This window comes from Capsella rubella, unplaced genomic scaffold (genome assembly GCF_000375325.1).
Source record: "Capsella rubella cultivar Monte Gargano unplaced genomic scaffold, Caprub1_0 scaffold_8, whole genome shotgun sequence".
Classification (NCBI taxonomy): Eukaryota; Viridiplantae; Streptophyta; class Magnoliopsida; order Brassicales; family Brassicaceae; genus Capsella; species Capsella rubella.
Window position 1 is genome coordinate 3,465,771 of NW_006238916.1, and position 11,855 is coordinate 3,477,625.

The 11,855-nt window shown below is 30.3% G+C and overlaps 1 protein-coding gene across 1 annotated transcript; it reads right to left on the reverse strand.

Moving 5' to 3' along the window:
• Positions 1 to 1,401: 1,401 nt before the first annotated feature.
• LOC17875834 (putative defensin-like protein 25) lies at positions 1,402 to 1,805 on the reverse strand. The gene is made up of 2 exons (XM_006282177.2): positions 1,708 to 1,805; positions 1,402 to 1,589 (listed from the first exon to the last, which is right to left on the reverse strand). Exons 1-2 carry the CDS (start codon positions 1,763 to 1,765, stop codon positions 1,402 to 1,404), a joined length of 246 nt encoding a protein of 81 aa, XP_006282239.1. The 5' UTR covers positions 1,766 to 1,805.
• Between the last annotated feature and the right edge of the window lie 10,050 nt (positions 1,806 to 11,855).

Consider the following 11,855-nt stretch of genomic DNA (forward strand, 5'->3'; position numbering starts at 1 on the left):
CTTTGATACAGAGTCTTCGTCAACGGTCCAAGGTAACACGGTAACACACCATACCCTTTTACAAATTATATATCTGATGATATGTTCTCTTCAGTCCATCGAGCTTTCTTAGCAGCTGTCTTGGATGAGGTGGAACCTAATTCTTATAAACAAGCCCTTCTTGATCCACGATGGACCAAGGCTTTGAGCTCAGATCAGTTTGAAGTTTTGTCGTCCAAGTTGGGCATTTGTGATCTTCATGCTCCAACTTGAGGGGGAGTATTGGAAGATATACATATATATTGTGTGGAGAAAAGGAAATTGTATAGCTTGCTCTCCAAGTAGAAGTAAACCTAGTTTATTTTGTATATATACGGTGTTGTATATGCTTAAGAGAAATAAGAAAAAGCACATGCTAAACCTAGCCGCTTCTCTATCTAACACACACTTGCAAAATGATGCAACCAAGAGAGTTGAAATATGCTCATCAAGCCAGCCTCCACTAAGAATCTCATTGAAACACTCAAGGCTCCAACTCAGCCGAGCTTGAATTCGACTTTGAAATTGCTATGAAAAAACAGTTATAACTACATACATTCGGAAAACAAAGACCCATCTCTCTAACTCGATCAAAAACCAAAATTGCATCTTCCACTAGCCCAGCATTACCCAAACATCGGATAAATATCCTAACGCTCCAGGGGACATCAAACAAGGAGAATTCAAAACATCTCCAACCAAAGCTTTCAGTGAAGCATTTGAAACGCGAAACTTTGCAGACGTGATTTTAAGTTGAATAAAGTCAACCTTTTCTTTTGTTGCCGAAAAATATCAACTATTCCCCGTGTTCTTAAAAGATAATTTTTCTAATTTTTTCACACCTATTAAGAAAACATGTAAAAATTGATGATAATTGTATCATTTTTTCTGATTCACAGTTTTTTATAATTTTAAACCAATAATATTTAGTTATTAACTTTGAATTTTGTAAACCTTAATTAATAATGCATTGATAACTTAAAACAATTATCTTTTTGAAAAGAATTTATCTCCTAGGAAAATCATCTTTTAGGAATGGAGGGAGTAATAACGAAGAATACATTTTTAATGTGATACTAATAGAACTATTTCTTTTTATGAGAAACATTTTTATACGAACTGTTTTATTCTTGGGGTGCAAAGGGTTACAAGAATTTAAAATATTATAATTTATTAATACTAAAGTTTTTTTATTTTTTTATTTTATTTTTGATTAACGATAAAAGTTTTTCTTCTTATCATTAGTAGTATCAAGTCATGCAAATATTAGCAATGATACAAACACAAAATAACGCAACATGAATCATAAGTGCATGCATTATTATTTTTATTATAGTGGGTTAATAACAATTATGAGTAGTGATGTTTGTCATAAGTTATGATTTAACAGTAGCAGTGACATTGTCCTCCATGAGACATATGTTTGCAGTAACCGCCTTTTCCATTGCTGCAGCCATTGAGACACCAACTGTTGCATCTCTCGTTGTCATTGTTTGTGTTGCACTTTCCAAATTTCGGGTGGCTATTACAACACAACGACGAACCACTCTCTACATTGTATCCTTCAACATCTGCATATATATATATCACACACATAATTGAAACAGTTTTGTGTTTTTTTTTGTCGAATGATGAGTTCAAGGATTTTTATGATTTAAATTTAACAAATTCTAAGAAAGAAGAACGTACCAACGGAGAAAATGAGAACAAGGAGTAAAGCAAAAGAAAAAACTTTCACACTTGCCATTGTTTATCTTCTTTCTTTGATTAAAAAGTGTTTAAAGTTTGGTTTTGTTTTCAGATAAAAAGAAAGATATGCTTTCGTTCTTATTTATACCAAAATGTATTCCACATTTAGTATTTTTTTCCACATTTTGTTGATTTGTTGATGTTTACACCAAAATGTATTCCACATTTAGTTATTATTTTCTTCCACATTTAGTTGATTTGGTGATGAAAATAAACAACAATTTACTCCTTTTTTGTTAATTAAATCATAACGTTTTGTTTTGTTTTAAGGAAAATTCAAACCATTCATGTTCTGTTTTGACTTCTTCTTCTTTAAAATAACAAAACCCCTACATGGCTAAAATTAGATAACAAACAATTCACTATACAATTTAACTAAAATGGGCTTGTTTAGTTTTTGAAGGCTCAAAAATCTTTTTATCTGACTTATATTTTAAGCCCAGTTAGCACTTGTATTATATTAGGATTAGGAATGGATTCGAGCTACAGCGCGGAGGAAAAGTTGACCAAGATTTAAGAAATCACATATATAAAAGTAAGGTTTCATTCTCTCCTTATTGGTAGAAAAAAATTTAAGCCCTTCATTTTAAAAAAACATATTTATATATGTAAACTAGTCGGTTACCCGCGCTACGCGCGGGAGTTTATTACATTGTTTCTGAGTAATTGGTTCGTATTTTATTTTCTACTCAAATTTTTCACTATACCATACTTTTTTTTTTAACTTAAATTATGTTTGTATAGAAAACCTATTGATTTTAGCTTCTTTAGTTGTTGAGAAATTAAGTGTGTATAGTATAAGGCGAAGTGTGAGTGTAAACGGAAGTGCGGTGGAGAATCATTGAGAAACTCATAAACATGTGCTATTAGGATTTTTACCAGATATAGATATAGATGTTAATATTGTTGGTCTTTTTAATATGTTGGCCCGAAATTTGAAAATGATTTGTGGGTTTCGGGTGAATTGTTGTATTTTTTATTGATTACATTATCTCTTTATATATTTTCATAAATTTTTTTTTTTTACATTTTTTTTGGATTTGACGTAATTTATATCTCGTTATGATCATTTTTATACTATTATATATTTGTTTCTGATTTTATGTTTTATATATATTTCGTTTTTTCATATGGAACAATTTTTAAATTTAACATATTAGTATAATTTACTTTATATTTGGTTTATTTCATTTAATATTGTTTATTTATTTTAATTTTTATTAAATATAGATAACTTTTTATTTTGTTTATAAGTTTAACATATGTGTTGTATTGGAAAATATTAGTTAAATTCATATTGGAAACCTTTAAATAATTTTTTGGTTTTTTTTACCTTTTTATACGTTTTTTTAAATGATAATTCATGTTTCGTTCCTACCTATCTCATTTATATTGGAAAATTTTGTGAGACATAAATTAGATAGATTTATATACTCAAAATTTCTTACTTTTTGTTCTATTCCCGTTAAAACTCATTATAATTTAGATTTTAATTGTGTAAATATAATCGAATTTTGTGTCATATTATTTTTAATTGATATATATATACATATATATATATTTTAAACACTTAAAAACTATAATCTATTATTTATATATTTGTTAGTATAATCGATAATTAGTAAGTTTTTTTAACTTTTTAATCAATTATCTTTTTTAGTTTTATAATGTATAATATAAGAAAAGACTTTTCATATTCCTTTTTGGAAAATTTATTTACATAGGTCTAAATCTTAAAATTATATGATAAAATGATATAATTAATTTTAGAATTAAATAATAAAATGAGGTGGATGATGATTAGGATGATGATGTGGCTTAAGGAGAAGAGAGAAAAAGCTAACTTTATATATATAGATAGATAGATTCTTATGACAATCATTCAATACAAAATTTAATTACACCATAAGTTATAAAAATATGGCAAAGAAAATAAAAGGAGTTATATATATATATACATATATAATTAATGTTTCATTCTCTCTTTATTGCTCCATTTGATATATTTGTTTTAAATTTAATATTTATTTACCAAAACACACATTTAATCATATTCATTAAATCATACTTTAAATCCACACTTTACTACTAAAATGTAACTGAAAATTATATAACTTTCCAAAGACTATTGGTTTTCTTTATTGAATTTCAATTAAACACACTATAAATTAAAATTATGACTTCTCTGATTTAATTAATTTAAAAATGTAACTTACATCACTTCTTATCCTGAAAATAGTCATTCTCACATCCTCCTCTACCTTATCTCATATCTTCATTATTTTCTTTGTTTTTTTAAAAAATTTCTTGCATGGGTGAATTCTCAACTAAGATGTCATTGTAAGAGTTTGATTAAATATTTGGTTTAAACTTTTGTTTTCAATTTTTTTTTTGTTTATATGTATTTTTCAAATCTTCATTTTTTATTTTTATATTTCTAAATGTAATACATATGTATAATAATATTTTATGGTTATAAGAAAATTATTTTATTGATGGGATTCAAAAATATTGAATTCTGACCATTACACAATAAGAAAATCAAGCTAAAGAAACCATCTCGTTCTTTTACTTTGGATGTTTGTTTCTTTCTCACATATTCATGTATATTTATTTTAATTTCAAAAGTATGTAATTTTTTAACAAAATAAATTTTTGTTATATAGTTATCAAACCAATTTTTAAGACATTATTTAAGAATAATAACCCTTATATTTAGTTTGTGATTCAACATTTAATAATATAAAGAACATTATAATTTTTGTTAACTTTCAATTTTATACTTGATTTCTTATTTAAAAAACAATTTGATATTCAATTTTCTAACTATTATATATACTAAAAGGATGAAAAATATAATTAAACCTAGAGATATAACTTAAATTAAAAGGAATATAAAAATATTTTTAAAAAATAAATTTATTTTTTGGGAATTTTTAAGGTTTCACTATCTCCTTCTTGGTCCATTTAGCATTTATTTTTTAATTATAATATTTATTTCTAATTAAACCAATTATCTAACACATTTAATCATATACTTTAATTCATACTTGAAATCCACACTTTACTACTAAATTGTAACTGAAATTATATAACTTGTGAATTGACTATTTGTTTCCTCCATTCAATTTCAATTAACACACTATAAATTATAATTATAACTCCTCTAATTTAATTATCTTAGAAATATAAATTACATCGTTTTTACATCCTCTTCCACCATCACTACAAGAAAACAAGGTGAAAACCTACCAATTTTCCTACCAAAATTATGATAGGATAGATTTCCTACCATATACCTTTAGTTATTTTACGAAAAACGAATGTCGTAGGAAATTGGAAATAAATTTCCTACGAAAATATATCGTAAGAAAGTTGAAGAAAATTTCCTTCGAAAATCCTATAAAGAACATAATTGTAGGAAATTTTGTAAGAAAGTTGAAAAACTTTGGTAGGAAACATCTTCATAGGAATTTGGTAAGAAATATTCCTTCCAATTTCCTACCAAAACTATATTGAATGAATTTCGTAGGAATATTTTCTACCATTTTTTTTTCCAATATATTTTAATCGTGCTTACACCTTCCTTCTCCTATTTTCTCTGTTAGTCTTCCTCCATTTTTATTTTTTTTGGTTCTTCTACCATGTTTACTTTTAATATTTTATCTTTGTCTCTGTATACTCTTCTTCACTATTATTAATCTACTAGAAATAGATCTGGTCTTTTTTATCTACCTTAAAGTTTTTTTTATATATTTCTCTAGCTCTCAAGCTCAAGGAAAACACTAGATCTGATTATACTATCACTTCAACATGCTGTTACACAATTCTCTTCCTTATCTCTGTTCTGGATTTGTTGTTTTCCTCATCTTTTTTCTTTCTCAGATCTAACCATTTCTCAGATCTAACCATTTTTTTGCCCTATGTTTCAGATCTAACTTATTTGCAGATGATGCCGCCATTAACGATGCTCAAAAGGTAAATCTCTCGTTTTTTACTCTTCAATTAACTGGGTTTTGTTGTATTTCTTAGGATTGAAAGAGGAAGATACAAATAAAAAAGCTATCCGACGACGTCGGACATTGGAGTCGGTGGTGGAGGAGAGCAAAAGCATTGAAGCAATTTTTATTTGTTTATTCTTATTATATTTGTTTTGTTTTATTAAAGTTTTTTTTATAAATAAGAATTGTTGATATTTTGGTTAATAATAATTATCAATTTCGAATTTAACAAACTGTAATTTTAAATATCAAAATCAATTAAATCAAAATATGAATAGAAATTAATAAATTAATAATACATTAGTAGGAAATTGGAGTGAAAATTTTGGAAGTAAATTAGTAGGAAGTCTTTTCCTACGCAATATTAGAAGGAGAGTGGTCAGAAAAGTTCTTTCGGCGAGTTTTTGGTAGGAAATTTCCTACCAATATCTTACCATCTACGATTTCCTACCATTTTATTCGTAGGAATAACGTAAGAAAACGCTGTTTCCTACCATTTTTTCACGCAACTGGCCGTAGGAAATCACGCAATTGATACCCTCAATATTTTCTTTGTTTTATTTTTAATGTTCTTGCATGGGTTAAAAGCTCAATTAAGATATCATTGTAAAAGCTTGATTATATATTTGGTTTAAAAAAAAATTTCAATTCTATTTTTTCTTTGTTTTATGTACTTCTTCATTTCTTCAGTGTTTTCTTATACTGTTAAATATATAATACATATGTATAATAATTTTTTATGTCTATAATAAAATTACTTTATCGATGAGATTCAAAATTATTGATTTCCGACCATCACACCTAAGAAAATCAAGTAAAAAAAACCATCTTCATTCTTTTATTTTAGATTTTTGTTTCTTTCTCACATATTAATGTATATTTATTATATTTCAAAAGTATGTAATTATTGTAACAAAATAATTTTTTTTATATAATTATCATACCAATTTGTAAGACACTGAAATAAATAAAATTTTATACACAAACAAAGGTAATGTGTATGTATATTTATAAGCTTACACACATATTTGGATAAATTGTAACATTTATAGTGATTTTTTGATAAAGTTTTAAAAAGGGATAAATTTTAAAAATGGTATTTGAAAAGGGGTATTTTAAAAATTCGCTCAATACCATTTCTATTTTTATCATTAACAATATTACTTTTTTATCAAAAAATACTCAAAAGTACGGAAGAAAATTACTATCAAAATTGAACAATTAGGTGGGGTTATTGGATACTGTATTTTAGAGGATTTTAATGTATTTTAAAAGTACCCTGTTATTCAATCAAGCATTTGTTTGATGTATTTTGAAATGCATTAAAATCCTCCGTTATTCAATATAGATTTGATTTTGGTACATTTTAGTTACAATGGATTTGGTTGGATTTTTAAGCGAGATCGTGAGTAAAACAAATCCAAGCATTTTCATCTGTATTTTGGAGTATTTCATTTAAATAAATATTAAAAATAAATTTGTCTCTTTTTTTTATTGTTCTTTATCTCAGAAAATTGTAATTGTTTTGGAAAATCACCACAATCCTAACAGTAATTTAAAACTTGATAATCATTTATTTTAAAAAAGTTTTAATTATTATTTATGTAAAACATAGATGATTCTAAAAACAAGAAAATTTTACAAACACTAATATATAATAATACAAAAAAATCAACGTCTTTTAGAAAAATAAATCTTCACAAATCCACTACTAACACTTCCTAAATCCACGTTATATGCATTAGAAATCTATTGAACTTTTAAATCCATCATTATCCTATGGTAATTAAAAACCTCCATCCAATAACACCCCCTTAATCAACGAATAAATTCAAGAGATATGAGTGTATGCTTGTATTGTATGATTTAAGTAAATAAAGTGTAAAAATTTCATAACCATTAAAATTTATTTCTTCTATTTTTTTATATGAACAATTAGAGAGTCAAATGAGAAGAAATCAATTCTGTGTTTATTCATAAGACTTTACAAGTATATATACAGCTCAAACATCGTATCTACTTTCCTAAAGAATTACAATTAGGATCAATCTACTTTGAATGTAAACTATGATAATTGATACGAGGTGATATCACAGGGATACGAAATGATATCACATTACCCCCCTTCAAGCTGGTGCATGTAAGTCAAGAATGCCCAGCTTGTACCGGAACTCGTCATAAGCTTGACAACCCAATGGTTTAGTAAAAATGTCTGCGAGCTGTAGAGAAGAAGAGACATGATGCGTGGACATTGTGCCTTTTTGTATTTCATCCCGGACAGCATGACAATCGTTCTCGATATGCTTAGTCCGTTCATGAAAAACAGGATTAGTGCTGATGTAAATTGCGGATTTACTGTCACAGTGGATACGCATTGGTTGAGGATGTGAGACGCCTAAAGACTGAAGAACATTTTTGATCCAGAGAAGTTCATCTCGAAGTTGAGACATTGCTCTGTATTCTGCTTCAGCAGAAGATTTACTCACAATGTCCTGCTTCTTTGTTTTCCACGAGATAGGAGACTGACCCAGTTGGACAAAATAACCAGTGACGGATCGACGAGTAATCGGACATCGAGAATAGTCCGAATCACACCAACCATTGACCTGAAAATCATTCTCTGAGCTCAAGAGTATACCTTGTCCAGCCGTGCCTTTGATATAGCGAACAACCCGAAGAGCAGCTTGCCAATGATCTTCACGCGGGGATTGCATAAACTGTGCCAAGATGTGAACAGAATATGCCAAGTCTGGTCGAGTTGTAGCTAAGTAGATAATCCGACCAATGAGACGTCGATAAGGAGTCGGATCAGGAAGTATTGGAGAAGTGGAGAGAGCGAGCTGAGCATCCTGTTCCAAAGGGAATGAGGCTGGTTTGGCAGCAAGCAGACCAGTTTCGGAAACAATATCAAGGGCGTACTTCCTTTGGCTAAGATAAAAGCCAGTCTTGTTGCGAGAAACTTCAATACCTAAGAAGTACTTCAATGTGCCAAGATCCTTCATCTTGAAACAAGAGGAGAGATAAGCTTTGAATAACTCCACCGCACGATCATCATTCCCAGTTAGAATCATGTCATCGACATAAATCAATAATCTGATATGCACACCATTGTTATCAAATGTGAATAACGAGTAATCCGCATGAGTCTGTTGAAAACCATATTCTCGAAGTGACTGAGAAAGTTTGGCAAACCAACATCTCGGGGCTTGTTTCAAACCGTAAATAGATTTGCGGAGTCGACAAACCTTCTGCTCATTCTTTGGGTAGAAACGAGGTTTCATATAGACTTCTTCAGTTAAATCACCATGAAGAAAGGCATTATGGACATCCATTTGATACACAGGCCAACCATTCCCAGCTGCAACTTTCAGAAATAAGCGAATTGTACCCATTTTCGCAACTGGAGCAAACGTATCTCCATAGTCTTCACCCTCAATTTGTCGATTCCCGAGAGCCACTAACCGAGCTTTATAACGTTCCACTGTTCCGTCGGAGTTGTATTTGATTTTGTAAACCCATTTGCTACCGATTGCTCGTTTACCGGGCGGAAGATCTTCCAACGTCCAGGTTTCATTGGATTCTAACGCATCAACTTCTGAACCCATCGCAGTTCGCCAACGTTCACTCTCAAATGCCGTTTTGAAAGATCGAGGTTCAACATTCTCTGTGATTGCAGCAAGATAGACACGATGTGTCTCCGTGAAACGAGCACAAGAGACATAATTAGCTATCGGGTATTGAGTGTTACCGGATTTCTTAAGAAGCTGGCCTTGCGCAGTGTTAACCACATGTTCACGAAGCTTGACAGAGGGAAATTTCTGTCGTTTTCCTCTACCAAGGAGATCATCAGATGGCGGAGCAGTCGTAACAGGAGAGGGCGTCGGAGACGAAGACAGAGACGACCCCGAGGCTGACTCCGATTCGGATTCCGAAGAAGACGAAGACGATGGCAAAGGATTAGGTTGAGGTGGAGTAGATGAGCTGTTGTCAGCAGAGACAGAAGTCGTATCGTGCGATGAAGGGGAAGAAGACAACACAGGAGATGGGCCAGAGTCGGAATTAGATGGGCCCGACTGTAGGATGGGCCTGTCTTCAACATCGGATAATGGGCCAAAAACAATTGGAGCCCACAACACTTCTTCTTCTCCACCAGAACTCGACAAAGAACATAAAGAGGAAGCAAACGGAAACTGATCTTCAAAGAAGATCACGTCACGGGAGATGAAAAATTTTTCAGTCTCTAAATCATATAGGCGCCATCCCTTCTTGCCGTATGGGTAACCCACAAATACGCACCGATGGCTTCGTGAAGCAAATTTATCACCATGATGACCTTGGTTGTGTGCATAGCACAAGCTACCAAAGACCCGTAAATGACCATAATCAAGAGCCTTGTTATACAACTTCTCATAGGGTGTGATGCCGTGATGGATAGACGAGGGAGTCCGATTGATTAGATATCCTGCAGTGAGAACACATTCGCCCCAAAATAATAAATAAACTAAAATAAATTAACTTAATATATAACAACCCGCGTAAATATGAAAGGAAAAGTTGCAATCTCTCATTTTTGGTCAATAAAAACAGTTGACCAAGATTTAAGACACCTTAAATTTTGGTCTGTTTTTCTACTTTTACTTCTTTTTGGTCAATAAAAAATGAAATCAACAAACCTCACACTAGCTTTTGACTAGTAATTATTTGTTGACTAGTAATTATTTTTATAGTAAACAAAAAATAAATGTTTTTGACTAGTAATTTTTTTTATTATTTCATCCAAGTAATAGTCATACCCTGAATTTACGGTGTAATCTTGCATATGACTTTCATTTAATTGTATCTTTTACTTCTTTTTAAATCATACAAAGTATGTACACGAGTGTTGATAATTACTTAACACGTGATCAAGAAAATAAAAATAAGTTTTCTAAAAATGAAAATAACTTTCATTCTCACAATTTTTATTTTATTTTAACTAAAATGACCATTAAATTTGATAGTTGATTTTTAAAGTTTTCCTAAATTTGATATTTAAATGTTTGAACAAAAATACAATTATTTCCTACACGCCCACTCCCTTTCATCTCTCTATATATATAAGTGGCCACTCTATGATTATTCCATATTCTCTATATATCTCCCATAATCCCAACAAATAAAACATTTCTTGCCAAACGATCCCAACATGGAATTTCAATGTTTTCCATGCGGGGAAATCTCTCTAACCTATCGAGAATTCTTCTCACACCTCAAATCATTTCACTCTAATGAAATGGATGTTGCCTTCACCCTTTCAAGGGGACAACATTCCATGTCCTTTCTCTGTACCGATCCCAACTTAAACCTTGAGCTTTTCGAAGATACTATCTTAGAAAACAAATACAACAATTATTCTAATAACCAAACAAACACATTTCAAACCCCCTTTTACCCAGCTGTCGCTGCAATTGAGATGTCAAATTTCCAGTTTGTGCTTATGGAATTTGAATCGCTTCCTCAGCTGAAGACCACAAAGGATGAGATGTCACTGAAAAATGAAATTTTCACTTTGCCGCTCATTGATCAATTGGAGCGAGTGTGGCCGGCTATTATTATAATAGAAGATGACGAAGAAGATTCTATGGATCTTGATTTAAAACTTTGAAATTTTAAATTTTTCTCTATTATACCAAATTTGATTTTGAGACTAGTATTTCTTATAGATCTAATTTAATGTGATGTTTATCTTTTATATTAATATATTGTGGTGTTTCATTAAGTTCAAAATAATTTTAACATTTTGCAATGATTATACCTCATAATGTTTTGGGCATAAAATTGTTTTATAAAATTTTATCCGTCGTCAGTATAAAAATTTCTCAAGTATTAAATAACAAGAGTTTCTTTAGTGTGGAAGTCCCTTGCCGCAATGGTAATGGGTTGAAAGGATTTTACACGAAGTATGAGGTTTGATTCTTAGAAAGCGATTGTTTTTTGCAGGTTATTCATAGATCTCATATCAGGTCTCGGGAATAATCCCATGCTAATTATGTTAAGATCCAGTGTGTTAAGGGTTTTCTATTCCACGTCATACTCTAATAGCACCAC

Coding starts and splice junctions, on each gene's coding strand:
- LOC17875834 (XM_006282177.2), bottom strand. CDS start 1,765: ATGGCAAGTGTGAAAGTTTTTTCTTTTGCTTTACTCCTTGTTCTCATT. Junction 1,590..1,707: donor TGTTCTCATTTTCTCCGTTG/GTACGTTCTTCT, acceptor ATATATATGCAG/ATGTTGAAGGATACAATGTA.